This window comes from Erinaceus europaeus, chromosome 6 (assembly GCF_950295315.1).
Source record: "Erinaceus europaeus chromosome 6, mEriEur2.1, whole genome shotgun sequence".
NCBI lineage: Eukaryota > Metazoa > Chordata > Mammalia > Eulipotyphla > Erinaceidae > Erinaceus > Erinaceus europaeus.
Genome location: NC_080167.1, coordinates 6,112,754 through 6,137,828, shown reverse-complemented (window position 1 = coordinate 6,137,828; position 25,075 = coordinate 6,112,754). Strand labels below are relative to the sequence as shown.

Below are 25,075 nucleotides of genomic sequence, written 5' to 3'. Positions count from 1 at the left end.
TCACATTTTTTCTTTGATAGGACAGAAAAATTGAGTGGGGCAGAGAGAGAGACCTGCAGCACTGCTTCACCATTGTGGGGACGGACAGGTCTTGAAGCCTTGTCCTTGGGCATGGTAATGTGTGTTCTGGCAGATGTGCCACCAGCTAGTCCCTATCTATTCTTTAATGACCTGGCTATATTTCTATTCAAGTCCAATAGGAATAAGGCCTCCAAAGCTGTGTTACTCTTGCCTAGCTGTTTCCAAACTGTCTCCATCAGGCCCCTACAGTCTACAAACACTTGGGACTAATTTCATCAGGCCCATATTTGCTTCCAGCAAGTGAGAGCTTTTTTTTTTTTTTTTTTTTTTTTTTTTAAGATTTTAATGAGATAGGCGAGAAAGAGCCAGACTGGTTCACTCTGGTACATGTGCTGCCATGTACTGAACTCGGGACCTCATGCTTGAGAGTCTAGTGTCTTAGCCACTATGCCACTTCCTGGACCATGCTTGGACCAAGCTTTTGTTTCTCTTGAAATGAGATTTTCACTACTAGCATATTTTGTTATATTGTGCTTCATTTTACCAGCACTTCGTATGTAGATACTGCTCTTAGCCCTAATGGGAGGTTTGTAGCAGTTCTGCAAGGAGCAAGTTTTATTGATGCCATTATATATGAAAGCACGGCAGCATCACAGTGGCTGTTATGTGCGATGCTAGGGATTGGACTTGGGTTAGGTACAGGTGGCACAAAGCACAAGGACCAACAAATGTAAGGATCCCAGTTCGAGCCCCCAGTTCCCCACCTGCAGGGGGGTCGCTTCACTGGCAGAGTAGCAGGTCTGCAGGTGTCTTATCTTTCCCCGTCTTTCCCATCTCTTGATTTCTCTGTCCTATCGAACAACAATGACAGCAATAACAGTAATAATAATAACAATAAAGGGCAACAAAAGGGAAAAAATAGCCTCAGGAGCAGTGGATTCATAGTGCAGGCACTGAGCCCCAGCAGTAACCCTGGAGGCAAAAAGAAAAAAAAAAAAAATTACATCCATCCTCATAATGGCTTTATTTTAATATCAAACACTGGACTGTATCAAGGATCTAAAGTTCTTCCCCTGGGGGCAGTGTCTGTCGCAATGTGTGTGACCCAGGTTCAAATACTCATGGACGTACTATGGCACTGGGGGAAATTTTGGTGCTGTTGGTCTGAAGAAGGAAGTTTGTAGCAGAAGAACCCCAGTGATGACAAGAACAAATGTATTCTAACAAAGACGCTTTCTGTATGACATGAAAGTAGGAGTCTGCTGGTATGCTGCTTTCTTTCAACAAGGACTCGTTGAATTTTTCCTCATGATAGGTACTGAGGAAACAAATTGGCTTGGTAGAAGAGGCCTGAGTGAAAGTGACAGAAGCTGTTTATTCCGTTTACCTCCTTTAAGGTAGAAGAGCCAAAGAACGAGAAAATTACAGACCCATTTAGTGGTTCTATGCGTAATTCTAGTGATCAGTAAGCCCCTGACTTAGACGTTGGCATTTGACCCCAGACTTAGTCTTAGGCTGTAAGGTTGACCCAGCTACAGTTTGGAAGTTTTCAGGTTCAAAGCATCATTAGATTCAAATAACTGATCAGCTCTGATTTATGGTGGTGCAGATGGAGTTTAATCCCAGGGGAATTACCTGGGACTTCGGAGCCTCAGGCCTGAGAGTCTCTCTGCATAACCATTATGCTGTCTACTCCTGCCCGATTCAAATAACTCATTATTCAGAAAGCAGCACCACTAGAAGACCTACAAATATACTTTAAAAACCTGAGCTCTAGTTCTCTATGTACCTTAACTATGCACCGCACAGCCAAGAAAGATGAGCAAGACTGACGCAAAACCAGGACCAAACATTTCTGGGAGAAGGCAAGCTGCACTGAAATGACAGAAATTTGTTTCTCCCTCTTTGAGATTGGTCACAGCAGAACAAGCATCCGCATCTCCCTAAAAGGAGATGTTCTGCTGCTGGTCTCACTATCCTGCAGTCCCAGGCTTCTGACAGGATGTGACTGGTTCCCACTTTAGAACTGCAAAGGAGTTACAATTTGAAGCCAGAATGAATGGCCACGATTCCTGATGTTAGGCTTTCGTAAGTCACCTTCTGAAAGCCTGCATCTTCTATTATTTCTTTGAACTCCTCCTGAAACACAAAGATGCATCAGGGGTCACCTGGATTTCAACTTTAAGTCCTCTGTTGTAAGCTTATGAAGTTATGTACCTGAGGTGGAAACTGTCGGATACTCTCTACCAGGTACTGGTAGGACTTCCAGTCTCCTGCAATAACCTCTCCCAGGACAGGAATGACCTGGAAGCTATATAGATCATAAAGCCTAAACAGAAAGGCAAAAAGATTATGATTAGAGTATGCCTCAAATTTCTCAGATGAGAAGCAAGAAAGTCTGAGCCTGGTTTAGTAAACACAAATGCCTCTAGGCAGCATGTACCAGAAATAACTGATGTGGGCTAGGGACGAGATAAGAAGTGGTGAGGATGCGGTAACAGAGAGCTAGAATACATTATAAGTGGAAAAAGGAGGGGCCAGGTGGTGGTGCACCTGGTTGAGTGCACATGTTACAATGTGCAAGGACCCAGGTTCAAGTCCCCAGCCGCAGAGGGAAAGCTTTGTGAGTGGTGAAGCAGGGCTGCAGGTGTCTCTCTGTCTCTCTCCTTCTATATCACCCCTTCTTGGTTTCTCGCTGTCTCTACCCAATAAATAAAGGTAATAAAATAAAAATTAAAAAGTGGAGTGGTCCGGGAGGTGGCGCAGTGGATAAAACACTGGATTCTCATCCATGAGGTTGCGATTTCAATCCCTGGCTGCACATATACCAGAGTGATGGCTGGTTCTTTCTCTCCTCCTTTCTCATGAATAAATAAATTCTTTAAAAAAAAAAATGGAAAGGGGGCAGGTACTACCCGGCTCTGCTGAGTTATGGGAAGATGGGCCTACCCAGGGTTGTCATTTATCTGCTTTCTAAAGAGAAGCTGGGCATTCTACTGCTTTCCTTGTGGATTTTCTTGATTTTTAAATAGTAATACTTATGTCAATTTCTGAAAGTACCATGAGTCAAACAAAATGCTTATGTGAGCCGCTGGAGGCCCTCTGATTATTGTTTGAGACTTCTGGCTGAGGTATTATTCTAAACAGGCTGACCCAGACGCTGGGGCTCTGAACGCTTAGCTCACTGGCTCTTTTCCACCCATTTTGGAATGGGTAACTTTCGGCTAGATGATACCAATAAGACCAACCTGGATATAAGCGGATTGTTCACTCGACTGAACTCAAGACAGAGAAACCGCCCTCCTGGCTTCAGGACCCGATAGGCTTCCTGGAGTGCCTGAGGAAAACAAGGAACAGCAAAAGAGAAGACACTCCTCAGCAGAACTCACTGGGCTGCCTGAGGCCCAGGGCAGCTTCTGTGGGCACTGTGAAAGCCATGCGCAAACACAGATAGCCCGCAGTATCCTAAATGTATAAGCATTCTGCCCATGACGAGTTTACCTGAAACACTGAGCTGGTTCACACTGCTTCAGCCCCTTTAGAATTGCTTATCGAAATCACAAGGACACCCCCTTTGATCTGTAATTTTACTTTAAGGAAGCTAACAAATGTTTCTACTGTGGCAATGACATGGGTGTTTTTCTCACCGCAGCACTAGTGGAACACAACAGCTTAACCACTAGTGAGAGACTGGTTGGTTAGATTAGGGAAGAGCTACATATATGGGATCTACGCAGCTCTTTTAAAAAAGGAAAATCCAGGGGGGTCGGGTGGTAGCGCAGTGGGTTAAGCACACACAGTGTAAAGCACAAGGACCGGCGTAAGGATCCCGGTTCGAGCCCCCAGCTTCCCACCTGCAGGGAAGTTGCTTCACAGGCGGTGAAGCAGGTCTGCAGGTGTCTGTCTTTCTTTCCACCACTGTCTCTCCTCTCTCCATTTCTCTATCCTATCTAACAACAGTGACATCAGTGACAACAATAATAATAACCATAACACAGATAAAACAACAAAAGGTAAAAAGAATAGCCTCCAGGAGCAGTGGATTTGTAGTGCAGGCACCGAGCCCCAGCAATAACCCTGGAGGCAAAAAGAAAAAGGGAAATCCAGTGTTTCCCACATACTAACATAAAAAAATCTCCAATGTGTGTTTAAAGGGGAAAAAATAAGAAAGCAGTGAGCAGGGCCAGTGAAATAGCTGACTTGGCTGTGTGCGACCCAGGTTTGAGCCTGGCCCCACACACTGAAGGAAGTTTCAGTATTGTGGTTTTACTCTTCTTCTTTTTTTTTTTTTGCTTTTATTTATTTATTTAAATTTTTATAAAAAGGAAACACTGACTAAACCATAGGATAAGAGGGGTACAACCCCACATAATTCCGACCACTAGAACTCTGTATCCCATCCCCTCCCCTGATAGCTTTCCTATTCTTTATCCCTCTGGGAGTATGGACCCAGGGTCATTATGGGATGCAGAAGGTGGAAGAAGGCCTGGCTTCTGTAATTGCTTCCCTCTTTTTTCTTTTAAAGCAGAGTTTATGGTGGTACCAAAGATTCACCTGGGACTTTGGGGCCTCAGACAGAGTCTCCATACTGTGGTGTTTTTCACTCTCTGCCTCTCTTTTATTTAAAAAAGGAGGAGGGGGAGGAGGGAGAAGAATGGGGCTGGGCAGTCGCGTACTGGGTTAAATGCACTTAGTACAAAGCGCAAGGATCCCATGTGGGGGGGGGAGCAATGAACATAATATCTCATACTTAAAAAAATATTTATTCTCTTTTGTTGCCCTTGTTGCTTTACTGTTGTAGTTATTACTATTGTTGTTGATGGCATTGTTGTTGGATAGGACAGAGAGAAATGGAGAGAGGAGGGGAAGACAGAGAGAGGGAGAGAAAGACACCTGGAGACCTACTTCACCGCCTGTGAAGCGACTCCTCTGCAGGTGGGGAGCCGGGGGCTCGAACAGGGATCCTTACGCCGGTCCTTGTGCTTTACACCACATGCGCTTAACCCGCTGCGCTACAGCCCGACTCCCATATACTTTTTTTTTTTTTTGCCTCCATGGCTATCGCTGGGGCTCAGTGCCTGCACTACAAATCCACTGCTCCAAGAGTGTATTCTGGGAGTTGGGCTGTAGCGCAGCGGGTTAAGCGCAGGTGGCGCAAAGCACAAGGACCGGCATAAGGATCCCGGTTCGAACCCCGGCTCCCCACCTGCAGGGGAGTCGCTTCACAGGCGGTGAAGCAGGTCTGCAGGTGTCTGTCTGTCTCTCCTCCTCTCTGTCTTCCCCTCCTCTCTCCATTTCTCTCTGTCCTATCCAACAACGACAACAACAATAACTACAACAATAAAAAACAACAAGGGCAACAAAAGGGAGTAAATAAATAAAATATTTTTTTTAAAAAAAGAGTGTATTCTTTCCATTTTGTTGCCCTTGTTGTTTATCATTCTTGTTGTTATTGATGTCATTGTTGGATAGGACAGAGACAAATTGAGAGAGGAGTAGAGAAAGACACCTGCAGACCTACTTCACCACTTGTGAAGTGACCCCTCTCTTAGCTAGGGAGCCAGGGGCTCAAACCCAGATCCTTCTAACGGTCCTTGCGCTTCACTCCATGTGTGCTTAACCCGCTGTGCTACCACCTGGCCCCCTTCATATGCTATTATTTGTATAGGAGAATTAAAAGAGAGGCAAAAAAGGAGTCGGACAGTAGCACAGAGGGTTAAGCGCATGTGGCGCAAAGCGCAAGGACCGGCATAAGGATCCTGGTTCAAGCTCCCAGCTCTCCACTTGCAGGGGGGGTTGCTTTACAGGTGGTGAAGCAGGTCTGCAGGTGTCTGTCTTTCTCTCCCCCTCTCTGTCTTCCCCTCCTCTCTCCATTTCTCTTTCCTATTCAACAATGATGATCAACAACAACAATAATAACTACAACAATAAAAAACAAGGGCAACAAAAGGGAATAAATATATGAAAATAAAAAAATTTAAAAAAAAAGAGAGGCAACGAGACAGCATAATAGTTATGCAAACAGACTCTCATACTTGAAGTTCAAGCCCTTGTACCACCATCAGCCAGAGCTCAGCAATGCTCTGGTAAAAATAAATAAATAAATAAATAAATGCATAAGCAAAATAAAAATAAAATAGTGAAATGTATATGGAAACTCTAAGGGCCTAGGACAGAAAAAAACACTTAAAATTTTATGAGACTGACGTGCTGCCTACTGCGCTAAGGAGACAGCTCACTTAAAATTCTAAAAAGCAGGCCTGAACAGTGGCACACCTGGTAGAGCACACAGGCTGCAGTGTTCAAGGGTCCAGACTCAAGTCCCCAGTCTCCAACTCCAGGAGAAAGTTTCATGAGTGGTGAAGCAATACTGCAGATGTCTTTTTATCTCCCCCGCCCCTCTTGATTTCTCTATCCAAATAAATAAACTAAAAAGTATATATTTAACATGCACAAGTCATTTTTGGAAAGAGGCACAGGAAATTAGTGATTGTCTGAAGGGAGAGGAGACATATATTTGGGACACAAGGGTGAGAGAAAGACTTTCAATGATTTGGCTTTTTAAACTTTGAATCTATTCCAATTTTTCTTTCCTTTTTTTAACCAGAGCACTGCTTAGCTCTAGCTTAGGGTGGTGCAGGGGACAGAACCTGGGACTTTGGAGCCTCAGGCATGAAGAGTCTCTTTGCATCACCATTATACTCTCTACCCCTGCCCCCAATTTTTCATTAAAAAAAATATTGGCTATAGACAGTGGGATTGAGAAAGGGAAGATTGGGGAAGAAAGAGAGACACCTGCAGCACTGCTTCACTGTGCAGGGAAACTTTCACCCTGCAGGTGGGGTCCAGGGGCTTGAACCTGAGTCCGTGTGCACTACTATAACTTGCTCCCTGCTGCACACACCACAGCCTGGCCCCTGTGATCTAATTTTTAAATTAAAGTAAGTATTCAACTGGCTGTAAACGCAAGATAACTCATAAAAACCAAGCTAAAGTGCACTGTGAAGGCTGTTCTCAAAGCAGAAGGACTAAATAACTGGAGCCCGTTCACAGAAATAAACTAGGATCATCTCCAAATGCTACAGAAAGGATGTTCCAGTAAAATGAAGAGGTGCGGGCCAGGTGGTGGCGCACCTGGTTGAGCGCACATGCTGCAATGCGCAAGGACCCAGGTTCGAGCCCCCAGTCCCCACCTGCAGGAGGAAAGCTTTGCGAGTGGTGAAGCAGGGCTGCAGGTGTCTCTCTGTCTCTCTCCCTCTCTGTCTTTCCCTTCCACTCAATTTCTAACTGTCTCTACCCAATAAATAAATAAAGATAATACAATAAAATGAAGAGGTGCTACGTTACATTAAGAATTGAACATTCCTCTCCCCTTGTCTCCCCTCCCTCTCTCCATTTCTCTCTGTCCTATCCAACAATGACGACATCAATAACAACAACAATAACTATAACAATGAAAACAAGGGCAACAAAAGGGAAAATAAATAAATATTAAAAAAAAAAAAGAGTTGAACATTCTGGGGATTGGGCAGTGGGGCAGTGGTTTAAGAGCACATGGCGCAAAGCGCAAGGACTGACATAAAGATCCTGGTTTGAGCCCCGGCTCCCCACCTGCGGGGGGGAATCTCTTCACAAGCAGTGAAACAAGTCTGCAGGTGTCTATCTTTCTCTCCCCCTCTCTCAATTTCTCTCTGTCCTATCCAACAACAATGACAACAATAACAATCACAACGATAAAACAAGGGCAACAACAACAACAAAAAAAGGGGGAGTCCGGCAGTAGTGCAGCAGGTTAAAGTGCAAGGACCTGCATAAGGATCCCCACCTGTAGGGGGAGTCGCTTCAACAACAACAACAACACAACGCAATAGCATCAACAAGGGTCAACAAAAATGAGTCCGGGTGGAAATAGCCTCCAGGAGCAGTGGATTCCTAGTGCAGGCACTGAGCCCTGGCAATAACCCTGGTGGCAAAAAAAAAAAAAAAAAAAAAAAGAACAGTCCCTTCTCCCAGTAGAAGATAATCTTGCTGCCTCCTGACAAAATAATATATTAGTGCCTTTTTTGGTGCTGGCCTCAGCAATACCCCTGTTCTTATCAAAACTCATAGGGTCAGATAGTTGTTTTTTTACAAATGAGAGGATATAGTTGAAACACAATACAAGACTGTCTCTAAGAGGTAAACAAGAATGCAAGCAACAGAGGCTTCCATGGGAATCCGCTCTGCAGTGTTGTGTGTCTTTTTCCGCCTTGCAATCAGCATAATGAACAACTTAATGGCTTGAAATCCTTTAGTCTAAAATAGTCATGCTATTCAAGAAATGCTCTAGAGAGGACTCCACTTTTTGGTTTTTTTTTTTCCTCCAGGGTTTTTGCTGGGGCTCAGTGCCTGCATCATGAATCCACTGCTCCTGGAGGCCATTTTGTCCCCTTTTGTTTCCCTTGTTGTTGTGGTTATTATTATTGTTGCTGTTGGACAGGACAGAGAAATTGAGAGAGGAGGGGAAGTCTGAAAGGGGGAGAGAGAGAGATAGTCACCCGCAAACTTGCTTCACTGCCTGTGAAGCAACACCCCTGCAGGTGGGGAGCTAGGGGCTTGAACCAGGATCCTTATGCCAGTCCTTACGCTTCGCACCATGTGCAATGAACCCGTTGCACTACCGCCTGACCCCCAAGATAGAGGACTCCACTTTCCTTGCTCATTATGGAATTGCTGCAGGAGACTCCAGAGGCTCCCACAAGCTGAGGAGATAGCCATTCATACCTGATCAATGTGTGTGACATTCCGGATCCCAAAGGCAATTGTATAGATGTCAAACTTGTCGTCATCAAAGGGGAGTTCTTCAGCATCTCCCAACACCCAAGCAATTCCTGAAAGAGCAAAGCAGGTCTGTCTCAGGGTGGGTAGCTGACTCTGCCACACCCAGCACACTCACACGTGAAAGAAGGGTTGTAGGGAGCCCCTGAATTTGTAGTCGGCTGGAAACTTCACTTGGGGTTGGTTTCTGCAGGGGAGGCAGTCTTTTGGAACTGTGGGTGCTGGAGGAGAGACGGTACGTGGTTAGTGTACAGGTCCCACGCTAGACCTCTGGCTCCACAGGCAAGCAGTATTCTGGTCAGAAACAAACACTTCAACAAGGGCGTCAAAAATGGAAAAAAAATGGCCTCCAGGAGCAGTGGATTTGTAGTGCAGGCACCAAGCCCCAGCGATAACCCTGGAGGCAAAAATAAATAAATAAATAACGAAACGAAACTTGTGGTGGAATTTCACTGAGTAACTATTGAGTGGTTCTGTCAGAATCGGAGAGCTGTTCGGTGTTAGCCAAATACTCCACACGCACGGTAGCAGAAGCACACCCACCCTCCATTAGATTGCTGGCCGTATCTCCGGTGTCCTCTCTTCCTCAGGACTTGAAGTCGCTATCCTCCATCAAGTAGCAGAAATCCAGTAGGCCAGGCTCTTAGAATACAGCCTGATGCTTTCTTAGTTATGCTTATCCCAAGGCAGTTTATTTTGCTTCCAGGTTTATTGCTGGGGCTCGGTGCCTGCACTACGAATCCACTGCTTCCGGAGGCTATTTTTCCTATTTTTGTTGCCATTGTTGTTATTACTGTTGTTGTTGGATATGACAGAGAGAAATGGAGAGAGGAGGGGGAAGACAGAGAGGGGGAAAGAAAGACAGACACTTGCAGACCTGCTTCACCGCCTGTGAAGCGACTCCCCTGCAGGTGGGGAGCCGGGGGCTCGAACCGGGATCCTTACACCGGTCCTTGCACTTTGCGCCATGTGCGCTTACCCGCTGTGCTACTGCCCACCCCCCGATGCAGTTTTTATAGATATATTTATGAGAAAGTGGGGGAAGAGAACTGGAGTATCACTCTGGCACATGTGACGCTGGGGAATGAACTTGGGACTCCATGTTTGAGAGCTGTATGTTTTAGCAACTGTGCCACTTCTGAGGTGAAGCAGGTCTGCAGGTGTCTGTCTTTCTCTCCCCCTCTCTGTCTTCCCCTCCTCTTTCCATTTCTCTCTGTCCTACCCAACAGCAACAACATCAATAACAGCAACAACTACAACAATAAAACAAGGGCAGCAAAAGGGAATAAATAAATTAATATTAAAAAAGAGATACAGAATGTAAAAACTGGGCCAGGGAGACTGCCCTGGCATGTGTGAGAGACCTATGCCTATTTGGTCTATTGCCTAGGGCAGTATAAAGGGAAAAGAAGAAGAAGGCTCTGTAGAGGAGGATGACTTCTCAAAGCCAAAGAGCAGTATTTACCTCAAGGCCAAGCATACCCTCTGACCCAGCTACTGTGTTCTTAGAACGCTGAGGGCATCATCATCATCGATACTGCTTCTGAGCCCTTAGTGGTTGGGCCTATGCTGCCACTATACGTACACTTCCTTGTCACATCCTCATACCAGCTCCACAGGACAGCTGTTACTACCATCTTTATCTTTCAGGTGGGCACAGTTGATCATCAGAAAGGCCAAAACAGCTTGCCTAACGACAAGGATGCATGAGAAGTAAGGTATTTTCACTCCAGACTCTGATTTTACTAGCTATGGCATATGCTATATGGTACCTCCTGCTAGCAGGGGATCACTATTGTACTCATTTTGTAGGTTAAGGTCATTGAAATCTAGTGCCTTAAAACAGTTAACAGCTGACCAAGGTTATAAAGTCAGAAGAAATAATTTACAAATACAGGTCTCAGGGAGGGGTAGATAGCATAATGGTTATGCAAAGAGACTCTCATGCCTGAGGCTCCAAAGTCCCAGGTTCAATCCCACCGCACCACCATAAGCCAGAACTGAGCAGTGCTCTGGTAAAAACAAAAACAAAAATAAGGGTGTCAAAATGTGCTAAAAGTGAAAAAATTCAAGTAAAGTGGGAGTTGGGCGGTAGCGCAGCGGGTTAAGCGCAGGTGGCGCAAAGCACAAGGACCGGCATAAGGATCCCAGTTCCAGCTCCCGGCTCCCCACCTGCAGGGGAGTCGCTTCACAGGCGGTGAAGCAGGTCTGCAGGTGTCTTTCTCTCCCCCTCTCTGTCTTCCCCTCCTCTCTCCATTTTTCTCTGTCCTATCCAACAACGACGACATCATCAACAACAACAATAACTACAACAAGAAAACAAGGGCAACAAAAGGGAATAAATAAATATTTTTTTAAAATTCAAGTAAAGTGAAAGATCATTTGGTTATTGGTATGTAAATCATGAGACATCCATATGGGGGAATATAAAAAAGTATTTTAAGGAACTTTAATGGTGTGGAAAAGTCTCATGATACCATGTTGAATTAAAGCAGGATACTGAATTATATATACACGATGTTCTCAAATTTTATATATAAAAAAGGAAGGGATTAAGAGAACACAGAAAATACACTAAGGGCTGGCAAGATGGTTCACTTGGAATAATGTGCTGCTTCGCCATGTGCTCTGTTCAGGTTCAAGCCCAGCTCCATCACATTACACTAAGCGATACACTGTGCTCACTCTGTCTCTGGCTCTCGCTCGCTCTCTCTCAAAAACCAAAAGCAACAAACAAATAAAACACACCAAAAGGACAACTGCCCAGACATGGCACAGTGGCTAGAGCACTGAATTTAGAAGCATGAACTCTGAATTTCATCCCCAGCTTTGCAAATCAGACATAAAAGTGGCACATAGAAATACATGTTATTGGGCAGGGTGGGGGGCTGGGAGGGTAGGGGTATTAATGGTTATGCAAAGAGACTCTCATGTCTGAGGCTCCCAGGTCCCAGGCTCAATCCCCCACACCACCATAAGCCAGAGCTGAGTAGCGCTCTGAAAAAAAAGAACAGAAGAAGGAATGCATTTCATTTAAACTTTTACTAGAGGATTTCTAGGATTTAGTTTCAACCTTTTTTTTGCATGTTTCCCCACCCCCAAAGGCATTATTTTCTTCCCCTTTTATTGCCCTTGTTTATCGTTGCTGTTGTTATTATTATTGTCATTGCTGTCGTTGTTGGATAGGACAGAGAGAGATGGAGAGAGGAGGGGAAGACAGAGAGGGGGAGAGAAAGACAGACACCTGCAGACCTGCTTCACCGCCTGTGAAGCGACTCCCCTGCAGGTGGGGAGCCGGGGGCTCGAACCGGGATCCTTATACTGGTTATTGTGCTTTGCACCACCTGCGCTTAACCCGCTGCACCACAGCCCAGCGCCCCACCTCCAAGGCATTATTATTGGAGATTGATAACACCAGTAAGAAAGAAAATAAAACTCTACTTATAGCACTTAATAATTCCTGTGCAGGTGGGTTTGTCAGAGTAAAGAGGAAAGCTTGAAGGCAAAGCTATGCCATGGGAGAGATGATTCTAGAAGCGCAGCGTTACCTAGCATTCCTATCTTTGTTCTCCGTTCTTCCAGGCTGAGCACCCAGGGAGGAAACACATTTTCCAGTAGGAGTAAGGAGACATAGTGCCTTTGTCTAAGAACACCAACGACTGCCTGCCTTCTGATCAGTGTGGACGGCTAACAAAAGGGCTCTTCATCTTGGGGGCTAAGCAGACTGTGGTTCAGCAGCTCCTTCTGGGAGTGGGAGGAGAAGAGGGCAGATTTGAGCTAAAATAGCCAGGCACTCCTCTCCTCGTGGGGGAAGGCGGAGAGCAATGGTAATGACCTGAGGGACTTTGTTGTGTGTCACTGCCTCTCCCAGGAGCGGCGTGGGAAGAGGGCAGTGCGTGGCTGGGAGAAGTTGGATAAAACCAAACTGCAGCTGCTACCTGCTTCATCACTTTCCCTTGCAAAAATCAGGGGACAAAAATATTTATATGTTTGTTAAACACTTTCATTGGCTGGAGAGATAGCGTAATGATTCTGCAAAGACTTTCATACCTGAGGCTCTGGGGTTCCAGGTTTAATCTCCAACACCACCATAGTGGTGAATAGTGCTGAATAGTGCTCTGGTAGAACATATAGATGGGTAACAAAATACAACATTTTATCTCTTGAGGGCCAGGCGGTGGCACACCTCGTTAGGTGCACACATAATCATGCACAAGGACCCAGGTTTGAGTCCCCACTCCCCACTTACAGGGGGTACACTCCGCAAGTGGTGAAGCAAGTGTGCAGGTGTCTCTGTTTCTCTCTGTCTCCCATTCTGTCTTCCTCCCCTTCTACATTTCTCTCTGTCCTATCAAAAAAAAAGTTTAACTTCTTTTTAAGATTTTATCTATTGTGCTACGGAGACAGTATAATGGTTATGCAAAAAGACTCTCATGCCTGTGGCTCTGAAGTCCGAGGTTCAATCCCCAGCACCACCATAAGTCAGTGCTGAGCAGCTTTGGTGTCTCTCTCTCTCTACCTCTCATTAAAAAAAAAAAAAAATTAAAAAAGAAAAAAAAAAGATTTTACCTATTTATTGACATAAAAGTGAGAGGAGAGTGGACCACAGCATCACTCGGGCACATGAGATTTTGGGAATCAAACCCAGGACATCATACTTTCAAGCCCAAGACTTTTGCCACTGTGAAATCTCCCCAGCTGCCAAAATTTTAAATATTAAAACAAGTGCACCCACCGGCAGGGGGAAAGCTTCCCCAGTGGTGAAGCAGAGCTGCAGCTATTGCTTTCTCTCCCTTGCTGTCTCCTTCCTGCCTCACTATCTCTGTTTCTAGCCAATAAATAAGTAAAACAAAATTAAAAAGTGGAGCGCCAAATATCAGATTTACATTTAAAATCTTTTTTTAATTTTTATTTTATTTATTCCCTTTTTGTTGCCCTCGTTTTATTGTTTTAAGTTATTATTGTTGTTGTTATTGATGTCGTCGTCGTAGGACAGAAAGAAATAGAGACCCTGGACAGACAACCCCACCAATGTGTCCTGGAGCTCCGCTTCCCCAGAGCCCTGCCCCACTAGGGAAAGAGAGAGACAGGCTGGGAGTATGGATCCACCTGTCAATGCCCATGTTCAGCGGGGAAGCAATGACAGGAGCCAGACCTTCCACCGTCTGCATCCCACAATGACCTTGGGTCCATACTCCCAGAGGAATAAAGAATAGGAAAGCTATCAGGGGAGGGGGTGGGATACAGAGATCTGGTGGTGGGAATTGTGTGGAGTTGTACCCTTCTTATCCTATGGTTTAGTCAATGTTTCCTTTTTATAAATAAAAAATAAAAAATAAAAGAATTTGGTAAATATAGTAAATTATTCATAAATTATTCTAAAGCCAAAAATCTCATTTCAACTTGTTTTCTAGTTAATATAGCATAGCAGAAAGTGAATAGCTATTACAAGGAACTAAAAGTAAAAATGTTTCAGAGTTCATAAAAAAAAAAAAAAGAAATGGAGAAAGGAAGGGAAGACAGAGGGGGGAGGGAAAGACAGACACCTGCAGACCTGCTTCACCACCTGTGAATCGACTCCCCTGCAGGTGGGGAGCCGGGGGCTCAAATGGGGATCCTTACACCGGTCCTTGTGCTTGGTGCCACCTGCGCTTAACCCATTGCGCTACTGCCCGATTCCCTTAAAATTATATATATATATATATATTATAAGAATTATATATATATATATATATTATAAGAATTATATATATATATATATTATTGGATAGAGGCAGAAATTGAGAGGGAAGGAGGAGGTGGAGGTGCCTGCAGCTTTGCTTCACCATTTGTGAAGCTTTCTCCCTGTAGGGGCTGCAGGGGCTTGAACATAGTTCCTTGCACACTTTAATGTGTGCACGTCGCCAGCTGTGCCACGGCCTGACCCCTTCACATTTACATCTCTAAGCTAGGGCACTGTGTCCGTTTTGAGATTGTGGCGGATTCCTAGAGACATGCAGTTGCTGTGCATGTCAGCTGATTCTACAGTCCATCTTATTTTATTCACGTGTTTCTGTTGTGGAGAGAGATCACCCTGAGCACTGCTCTTGTCATCTTATGCAGTGATGGGGCTAGAACCCAGGGCGTGATGCACAGACGGCTGCTGGTCGAGCCACTTCGCGGCCCCGCCACCTTGTTTTAGAAACTTGTCAACACTTCCTGCGTGAGCGTGCCCCGCGCTTACCTGTCTTGTACCCCTGCGCGCAGGCTTTCTGTTTGCCCATCTTCAGCATCTCCTTGTTGATGTCACAAACCACGACGCGGCAACCACCCAAAGGGTCCGCTTCTTCATCCTGGTATTTTTTGGCAATTTCTTCCCAGGATAAATGTTGTTGGGTCCTTAAGTGCCTTTTCTGCTTTTCCCGATGCTGTGCCTGAACATGATTAAGGAACCGGAATGCAATGTCGCCTGTGGGAGGCCAACAGGAGGCAAGAGGCAAAACAAGTGAAGCTACAGTCTTCCCGGAATCGTAACGGAGCAGTAAAGGCGGCCAATTCACAGTGTATGAAAACTTATCTCAATAGTGACTTTTCAAAGCATTTTTTTAAAAAAGATTTTATTTATTTACTAATGAGGAAGATAGGCGGAGAGAAAGAAACAGCTATCACTCTGGTACATGTGCTGCCGGAGATTGAACTCAGGACCTCATGCTTGAGACTCTAGTGCTTTGCCCACTGCACCACCTCTGGGACCACGCCTTTTTTTTAAAAAAAGAATTATTTATTATTTAAATTTATTTAAAGAAATTAATTAGTTAATTAATTACTGAACCAATCAGCATAATTAAGGGCTTGTTCCAGGGATATTTGTGATGAGAGTGAAAGACCACTGTATTTGGAGCCCAAAGCATTTTGCTAGTGACCTAGTAGGCACTCAGTGACCAGTGTAAGAGAGGATGGATTTATTCGGGAGTAGGGCAGTAGCGCAGTGGGTTGAGCACACGTGGCGCAAAGCGCAGGGACCGGCGTAAAGATCCCGGTTCGAGCCCCCGGCTCCCCGCCTGCAGGGGAGTCGCTTCACAGGCAGTGAAGCAGGTCTGCAGGTGTCTGTCTTTCTCTCCCCGTCTCTGTCTTCCCCTCCTCTCTCCATTTCTCTCTGTCCTATCCAACAACGATGACATCAACAACAATAACAACTACAACAATAAAACAACAAGGGCAACAAAAGGGAATAGATAAATAAGTATTTTTTAAAGAATTATTTATTCATGAGGAAGAACCAGACATCACTCTGGCACATGCGCTGCTGGGGGCCGCCTCCCAGGCCGCCGCAGCGAATTTTAAACCAGTCGTCGGCCCGCCCGCTGGCTTCCGGTGCTTTCTCTCTCCTCTCTCCTTCCTTCTTCCCTCCTCTTTCTTTTCTGAAACTAGGGCTATCCCTGGGGCTTGGTGCCTGCATGACTCCACTGCTCCTCGAAGCCTGTTTACTTGTCATTTTCTTTTCATATGGAGGATGAGAGGCAGAATGAGAATGAGAGGCAGATCGAGCAGAGACTCTGCAGCCCCATTCCACACTCCCAGGTAGTGGCTGGGCTCAAACCCGGGTCCCTGGGCATGGACACCGTATGTTTCACTGGGTAAGCCAGTATTATTATTAAAAAAAAAAAAAAAATTTTTTTTTAAAGTATTGCTGGTGAGGAGGGTAGATAGCATAATGGTTATCCATCAGACTCTCATGCCTGAGGCTCCAAAGTCCCAGGTTCAATCCCCCGCACCACCATAAGCCAGAGCTGAACAGTGCTCTGGTTTAAAAAAAAAAAAAAAAAAGTATTGCTGGGGAGGGGGGCAAACCAGGCCAGAACCCAGCTCAGCTCTAGCATAAAGCGGCACCTGGGGTTGAGTCTGGAGTCCCAGGTGCCTCAGGCATGGAAATCTGCTGTTACACCAATAATGCTAATTTCCTGCCCCCTTCTCTTTTTTTAGTGTTACCATAAATGATGCAGTGAGGCTCCTCATGTAAATTCTTGTTGCTGTTTTGGTTTTCTCTTTCTTCTTTTTCCTCTTTCTTTCTTTATAAGACAGGAAGGTGGAGGGGTGGGCAGAGAAAGAAACCACAGTACCTTGGGGGCCAGGCAGTGGCCCACCTGATTAAGTGCACATGCTACTGTGTGCAAACACCTGGATTCAAGCCCCTGCTCCCCACCTGTAGGGGAGGACACTTCATGAGCAGTGAAGCAGGTCTGTAGGTCTCTCTCTCTCTCTCTCTCTCTCACTACCTCCCTTCCCCCTCCCCTCTCATATCTGTCCTATCCAATAAAATACATTATATATGACAAATTGCTCACTGGTAGCAGGGATTTGTATAGTGTCAGCACTGAGCCCCAGTGATAACACTGGTGGCAAAATAAAACAAAGCAAACAAAAACACCACAGCCCTGAAGCTTCCTTCAATGTGCTATGGGCTAGACTTGAGTCTGGGTAGCACATAGGCAATGCAGTGTCCTAGCCAAGTGAGATATATTGCTGGCCTTCTATTTATTATTATTATTTTTAAAGATTTTGTTTATTTATTAATGAGAAAGATAGGAAGGCAGACAGAAAGAATCAGGCATCACGCTGGCACATGTTCTGCCATATATGACCTCATGCTTGGAAGTCTAGTGCTTTATCCAATGCGCCACCTCCTGGATTACTCCTGGCCTTTTATTTTTTAATATATATTTAATATATCTACATTATATATATTAACCAGAGCACTGTTCAGCTCTTGCTTATGGTGGTGTGGGGGCTTGAACCTGGGACTTTGGAGCCTCAGGCATGAGAGTCTGTTGCATAACCATACATCTACCCATCATATATCTATCTACCTCCCTGGCCTTTTATTTTTAGACTGATTCTTAGAATTAGAATTGTTGGATCCCAGATTATATGCATTCTTTTTTAAAAATCTTTTCTTCTAAACTTTATTTATTTATTTATTATTGGATAGAGACAGAGAGAATTGAGGGGAAGGGGAGATAGTGGATGGAGAGAGACAGAGAGACACCTGCAACCCTGCCCACCACTTGTGAAGCTTTCCCCCTGCAGGTGGGGACCAGGGGCTTGAACCCGGGTCCTTGTGCGCTGTAGTGTGTGCATGTAACCAGGTGCGCCACCACCTGGCCCCGATTATATGCATTCTAAATTTTGATAAATCCTGCTAAGTAGCCCTTCACTGAGGTGGTGTCTTACTGCCCACTGAGCTTTCATTTAGGAAAAGGACCACATCAACAAACCCACACATAAACATGCTTCAAACATGGAAATTAATCCACTATACTGTATAAGCTAATCTACTGGGAGTAGACTGTCACATTTTATATTGTATTACACACTACTCTTATGTAAACTGACATCACATTAACCATGTAAAGACATCACCAATATGCATTTTAGAAACCCATGACATGGACTGGAGAGATAGCACAATGGTTATATAAAAAGCCTTTTATGTCTCGGGCACCAAAGGTCCCAGGTTCAATCCCCATGTCGACCATAAGCCAGAGCTGAGCAGTGCTCTGATAAAAAAATATAAGTATATATCAGGCCCAGGTTGTGGCACACCTGGTTATAGTGTTAAATGTTACAGTGCACAAGGACCTGGGTTCAAGCCCCCTGTACCCAGTGGCAGGCAGAAAGCTTTGTGAGTGGTGAAGCAGGGCTGCAGGTGTCTCTTCATCTCTCTCCTTTTCTATCTCCCCCTTACCTCTTGACTCCGGCTGTTTCTATCCGATAAATAAAGATAATAAAAAAAATTTAGGGAGTTGGGCGGTAGCGCAGTGGGTTAAGCACATGTGGCGTGAAGTGCAAGGACCGGTGTAAGGATCCTGGTTCGAGCCCCCGGCTCCCCACCTGCAGGGGAGTCACTTCACAGGCGGTGAAGCAGGTCTGCAGGTGTCTGTCTTTCTCTCCCCCTTTCTGTCTTCCCCTCCTCTCTCCATTTCTCTCTGTCCTATCTAACAATGATGACATCAGTAACAACAATAATAATAACTACAATAATAAAAAACAAGGGCAACAAAAGGCAAAATAAATTATTTATATATATATATATGTATGTATGTATGTCTTTTTGTGGTCTGGGAGGTGGCACAGTGGATAAGGCGCTGGACTCTCAAGCATGAGGTCCTGAGTTCAATCCCCGGCAGCACATATACCAGAGTAATGTCTGGTTCTTTCTTTCATTAATAAAAAAATAAATAAAATATTAAAAAGAAAACCTTAGCCATTTTTCTCCCCAAGTGCCTATGTGTGCCAAGTTACAAAGACCATGCTTAAAGAAGAGAGTCTTTGTTATATGATGTGAGATCACATCAGACAAGCAGAAAAGGCTGCAAGAAGTTTGTGTATTATGATAAAAGGCCTCCCTTGGGGGTTGGGTGGTGGCACAGTGGGTTAAGCGCATGTGGTGCAAAGTGCAAGGACCAGCGTAAGGATCCAGGTTCAAGCCCCGGGCTCCCCACCTGCAGGGGAGTCGCTGCACAGGCGGTGAAGCAGGTCTGGAGGTGTCTGTCTTTCTCTCCCCCTCTCTGTCTTCCCCTCCTCTCTCCATTTCTCTCTGTCCTAGCCAACAAGGAACAACATCAACAATGGCGATAATAATAACCACAACGAGGCTACAACAACAAGAGCAACAAAAGGGGGGGGGATGGCCTCCAGGAGCGGTGGATTCATGGTGCAGGCACCGAGCCCAGTAATAACCCTGGAGGAAAAAAACAAAAAGGGCCTCCTTCAAAGAGGGTAAGTTAGAGATGAGTCTGTCCCTCTGATGATGAGATATTGTGATCCAGGATGCCAGAAAAACTACAGGCCCAAAGGTGACCAATATTTTGTTAAAAAGGAAAAAAAAAAATTTTTTTCTTAGGAAAGTACTGATTGTCTTTTGAATTACTTGATTGTTTAAGTATTATTCTTTATTTATTTTAATGAGAGAAAGATAGAGACTGACCAGAGCATTGCTTAGCTCTGGCTTATAGTGGTTGGTCATGGGGACTCAACCTGAGACTTCAGAGCCTCAGACTTGGAAGTCGTTTGCATACTTATGCTATCTCCCCCCAAATAATTTTTTAAATATTTATTTATTCATGTTCCCTTTTTGTTGCCCTTGTTTTATTGTTGTAGTTGTTATTGTTGTTATTACTGACGTCATTGTTGGATAGGACAGAGAGAAATGGAGGGAGGAGGGGAAGACAGAGAGGGGGAAAGATAGATATCTGCAGGCCTGTTTCACTGCCTATGAAGTGACTCCCCTGCAGGTGGGGAGCCAGAGGCTTGAACCAGGATTTTATTTTATTTTTTCTTTTAAATATTTTATTTATTTTTAATGAGAAAGATAGGAAGAGAGAGAAAGAACCAGACATCACATGTGCTTCTGGGGATCATCGCCCAGGACCTCATGCTTGAGAGTCCAAAGCCTTATCACTGCACCACCTCCCAGACCGCAGACATTTTATTTATTAATGAGAACAAGAAAACCAGAGTATCACTCTGCCACATGTGATGCTGGCATTCAAATTCAGGACCTCATGCTTCAGAGACCAGTGCCACCCAGCACCTGTGCTGCCTGGGAATGTACTGCTTTTTTTTTTCTTTCAGTTACCATCGTCAGCCAAATGGTAGGTGAACTAGCTCATTCCAACAAGAGACACACATTTCTGTAAGAGGTGCTCAGTGGCACAGGAGGACACTGGACATTCATTATATTACCTGTGCCTCCGGCAACATCGAGCAGCTGGGTTCCAGGAAACGGGTGCATCTTCCACAGAAGCAAATCCTTCCAGATACGATGGATCCCAAGACTCATCATGTCGTTCATCACATCATACTTCTTGGCCACACTTTCAAACACCTGATAGACTGATAAGACAGAAACACAACACAATTGTGCAGTGAGCAAGTTTAACTTGGAAAAAGTGCTAAGTGCCTAAGTTTCCTTGCATTTGCAAAGTGAAACTGAGCTATAATGCCCCATGCCCAAATCTATACCTTAACATTACCTTTTTTTGAAAAATATTTATTTATTTATATATTCCTTTTGTTGCCCTTGTTGTTTTATTGTTGTAGTTATTATTGTTGTTGTTGATGATGATGTTGTCATTGTTGGACAGAACAGAGAGAAATGGAGAGAGGAGGGAAAGACAGAGGGGGAGAGAAAGATAGACACCTGCAGACCTGCTTCACCGCCTGTGAAGCGACTCCCCGGCAGGTGGGAGCCCCGGACTTGAACCAGGATCCTTATTCTGGTCCTCTTGCTTGGCGCCACATGCACTTAACCCGCTGCGCTACCGCCCGACTCTCAGTGTTACCTTTTTTAAAAAAGGCCAAATGATTTCACAAAGGGCCAAAAGATTGCTCACTTGGTCGAGCAAGTACCTTATCATGGATGAAACCCTGGGTTTGTACTCCAGCATCAAAGTGTTTTGCATAACCATGATACTGGCTCTCTAGCCAATGAATTGTATATATGATATCTGGAGGCAACTTATGACACTGAAAGGATAACATGTTAAAAGCTGATCAAAATTTTAAAAAGTAGGATGGCCATCTGTCAAGGCTCAGAGAACGTGCTCACACCCTAAAATAAATCATAAGATGGCAGCAAACACTGTTCCAGTTATGTTTGGTAAATTTTTATTTGTGTGCGCTAAGCACTGATGATAAAGATACGACCCACTGTTTTATTAGCTTTCTGGAGATTTAGCCCAGTGAAATAAATGTAAACTTAAATCCAGTGTTCAAAAGTTACCGTTGAGCTACCCATGTAGTAAGGTTGGAGCGAGCAGGTTGGGGCTCCCCACCTGCAGGGGAGTAGCTTCACAGGAGGTGAAGCAGGTCTGAAGGTGTCTTTCTCTCCTCTCTCCATTTCTCTCTGTCCTATCCAACAACAACATCAATAACAACAACAACAGTAATTACAACGATAAAACAACAAGGGCAACAAAAAGGGAATGAATAAATAAATAATATTTTAACAAAAAACCAGTTCTTTTTATTTCCCGTGCGTATGGCATTTTGCTGGGCACAAAAGAATCTGCTACACAATACCTAGTGTTTATTGAGCAATTACGAAGTGCCAGACTCTAAGGGAAAGGCTACCATTCTTTGTCCTTAGCAAATTTGGAAGCGCAGGCACAGAGAAGGTAGTTTTATTCCAGTCTCTGAAAAGCCGCCTATCCTTATAGAAAGACGTTGGCTAATTTAGAGCCGAGCTGGAGTAGGTGGTGTTGCCACCACTTATTAGCTTAGTTAAAATGGGGCAAATTTTTGCTTAACCTTTAACTCTGAATGTCTTCATATTTGACTTGGTGACAACAATCCTCACTACCGGGAAGCTGAATAGAGACAGAAATAGAGTCTGCACTGCGCCAGGCCCAACAGAAACTCTCACGGATAATTTCTGCATGTAAAAAGACGAGGCTCGGGGAGTCGGGCTGTAGCGCAGCGGGTTAAGCGCAGGTGGCACAGAGCACAAGGACCGGCGTAAGGATCCCGGTTCGAACCCCGGCTCCCCACCTGCAGGGGAGTCGCTGCACAGGCAGTGAAGCAGGTCTGCAGGTGTCTGTCTTTCTCTCCCCCTCTCTGTCTTCCCCTCCTCTCTCCATTTCTCTCTGTCCTATCCAACAACGAACAACATCAACAATGGCAATAATAATAACCACAACGAGGCTACAACAACAAGGGCAACAAAAAGGGGGGGGGGAATGGCCTCCAGGAGCGGTGGATTCATGGTGCAGGCACCCAGCCCAGCAATCACCCTGGAGGAAAAATAAATAAATAAATAAATAAATAAATAAATAAATAGAAAGAGGCGCTGTGGGGTCAGGACAGGGGGGCTGGTTGGCGGTCGGGACTGTCTACGCTCTGCCACTGGTGTCCACAGGACGCTAACCCCACATTTCGGCCCTTGGATCGTGCAGAAGAAGCGAGATCGCAGACGTCAGACCCATCCATCCAAACCGTGGCCCCTTCCACCTTTGCCTCCTTTCTCCTCCTCCGATACGGTCTCGAACCCGAAGTGCGTTTCCTTTGTCCGCTGCTCTTGGGACATGAACCGCACACCCAGTGGGTTCTCCCGCCAGGAGAAACGAAGTCCAGGGACCGTGCAGCAGCGCGGCGTCGGCGACCAGCAACGACCCCAATAGCGGCAGAGAGCGCAGCTCCTGGGGGCCGCCATCTTGGGATAGGCTGACAGCCGCCGAATGACGTCACGACGCAGCGCTGGGCGGCGGACGGTGGCCGGCCGGAGACCAAATTAGCCAAACGCGTCTGGAACCAGGGTCTCTGGGACCCGCGGGGTCTTTCGGTATTTTCCAAAAATATTTATGTCTTCTTTTGTTGCCTTTATTGTTGTAGTTATTATTGTTGTCATCGTTGTTGGATGGGACAGAGAGAAATAGAAAGAGGAGGAGAGAAAGACAGACACCTGCAGACCCGCTTCACTGCCTGTGAAACGGCCCCCTCACACACACACACACCCCCCAGGTGGGGAGCCGGGGGCTCGAACCGGGATCCTTATGATGGTCCTTCCGCTTTGTGCCACCTGCGCTTAACCCGCTGCGCTAGCGCCTGACTCCTTCCATCTTTTAGTCTTTCAGTGTGTGAAAGCCCTTCTCTGTTCTCAGAAATCAGAAAATCAGAATCTTGGGAGGAACAGTCACCACTCACTGGCCTTGTCTGTGATTTCTGTTTATTTATTTATTTTTAAATAATTTATTCACTGGGGCCAGGCTGTGGCACACTTGGCTAAGTGCACATCTTACAGTGCTCAAGGCCCTGGGTTCAAGCCCCTGGTCCCCACTTGCAGGGGGAAAACTTCACAAGTGGTGAAGAAGAGCTGCGGGTGCCTGTCTCCCTCTCTACCGCCCCCTCCCTTCTCAATTTGTCTCTATCTAATATAAGTAAGTAAGTAAATAAATAAATAAATAAAAATTTTAAAAAAGAAAAAACGTGTTAAAAATAATTTATTCCTGAGAATGGTAGGAGAAGAGGAAGAATCAGACATCACTCTGGTACATGTGTTGCTAAGGATTGAACTCGGAACCTCATGGCTGAGAATCCAATGCTTTATCCGCTAAGCCGCCTCCTGGACCACTGTTTTAACTTATTCTTAACTTTATTTTACTTATTGGATAGTAACAACCAGAAATCGAAAGGGAAGGGGGGGGGTGATAGAAAGGAAGAGAGAGGCAGAGAGACACCTGCAATCCTACTTCACCATTCACAAAACTTTCCCCCTGAAGTGGGTATAATAGGGGCTCAAACCCGGGTCCTTGTGTAACCTTGTATCCTGCGCTCAACCAGGTGCGCCACCACTCTCTCTGTGATTTCTGCAATAGGGTGAATAACAACGCACATGACACTGAGTAACTTGTTTTCTACTGCAAAAGGGGAAAACTGAAGTGTGAATTAGTCAAGTGGTGTTATAGGGTTTATCCTTCTGAATACCTGAGGGTTTGAATCAGCAAATCCAGAATGACTGGAGGAGTTTATCATTATTATTATTATTATTTTACCAGAGCACTGTTCAGCTCTGGCTAATGGTGGTGTAGGGGACTGAATCTGGAACTTCTTCTTTTTTTTTTTTTTACCAGAGCGCTGATCAGCTCAGGTTTATGGTGGTGCAGGGGATTGAACCTGGGACTTTGGAGCCTCAGGCATGGGAGTCTGTTTGTATAACCATTATGCTATCTACCTCTGCCCTTTTTTTTTTTTTAACATTATCTTTATTTATTAGATAATGATAGCTAGAAATTGAGAGGAAGGTGGAGAAGACATAAGTAGAACCTGAACTGGAATTGGTGTATTGCAGGAAAGTAAGAATCTGGGGTGTATGGGTGGGGAGAATACAGTTCCAAGAAGGGTGACAGAGAACCTAGCTGGGGTTGTATTGTTATATGGAAAACTGAGAAATGCTATGCATGTACAAACTATTGTATTTACTGTCGACTGTAAAGTATTAATTCCCCAATAAATAAATAAACAAGGGCAACAAAAGGCAAAAATAAATAAATATAAATGAATTTTTTAAAAAAAGAAATTCAGGCTAATTTTGAGAAACATGCTAAAGCACTTTGAAAACAAGCTGCAAGTGGTCTGGGAGGTGGTGCAGTGATAAAGCTTTGGACTCTCAAGCATGAGGTCCTAAATTCAATCCCCCACAGCACATGTACCAGAATGATGTCTGGTTCTTTCTCTCTTTCCTCCTATCTTTCTCATAAAT

General features: G+C 44.9%; 1 protein-coding gene across 2 annotated transcripts; it reads right to left on the bottom strand.

The window, feature by feature from the left end:
• Positions 1-1,376: 1,376 nt before the first annotated feature.
• On the bottom strand, positions 1,377-23,053 carry COQ5 (coenzyme Q5, methyltransferase). 2 transcript variants are annotated; one of them, XM_007525274.3, is made up of 7 exons: positions 22,828-23,053; positions 20,563-20,712; positions 15,062-15,286; positions 8,785-8,891; positions 3,270-3,358; positions 2,239-2,350; positions 1,377-2,160 (listed from the first exon to the last, which is right to left on the bottom strand). In XM_007525274.3, the coding sequence occupies exons 1-7, from the start codon at positions 23,027-23,029 to the stop codon at positions 2,059-2,061; spliced, it is 987 nt and encodes a 328-aa protein (XP_007525336.1). In that variant the 5' UTR covers positions 23,030-23,053; the 3' UTR covers positions 1,377-2,058. The 2 variants fall into 2 exon arrangements, with proteins under 2 accessions (XP_007525336.1, XP_007525337.1); XM_007525275.3 differs by lacking the exon at positions 15,062-15,286.
• Positions 23,054-25,075: the final 2,022 nt, after the last annotated feature.

Bases quoted from the DNA above. Each gene is read 5' to 3' on its own strand.
- COQ5 (XM_007525274.3), bottom strand. From the start codon at position 23,029: ATGGCGGCCCCCAGGAGCTGCGCTCTCTGCCGCTATTGGGGTCGTTGC. The intron at 8,892-15,061 runs GTAAGCGCGGGG...TTGCTCTTTCAG, and splicing joins CGCGCAGGGGTACAAGACAG to GAATTGCTTGGGTGTTGGGA. The intron at 2,161-2,238 runs GTACATAACTTC...TTTGTGTTTCAG, and splicing joins TCCGACAGTTTCCACCTCAG to GAGGAGTTCAAAGAAATAAT.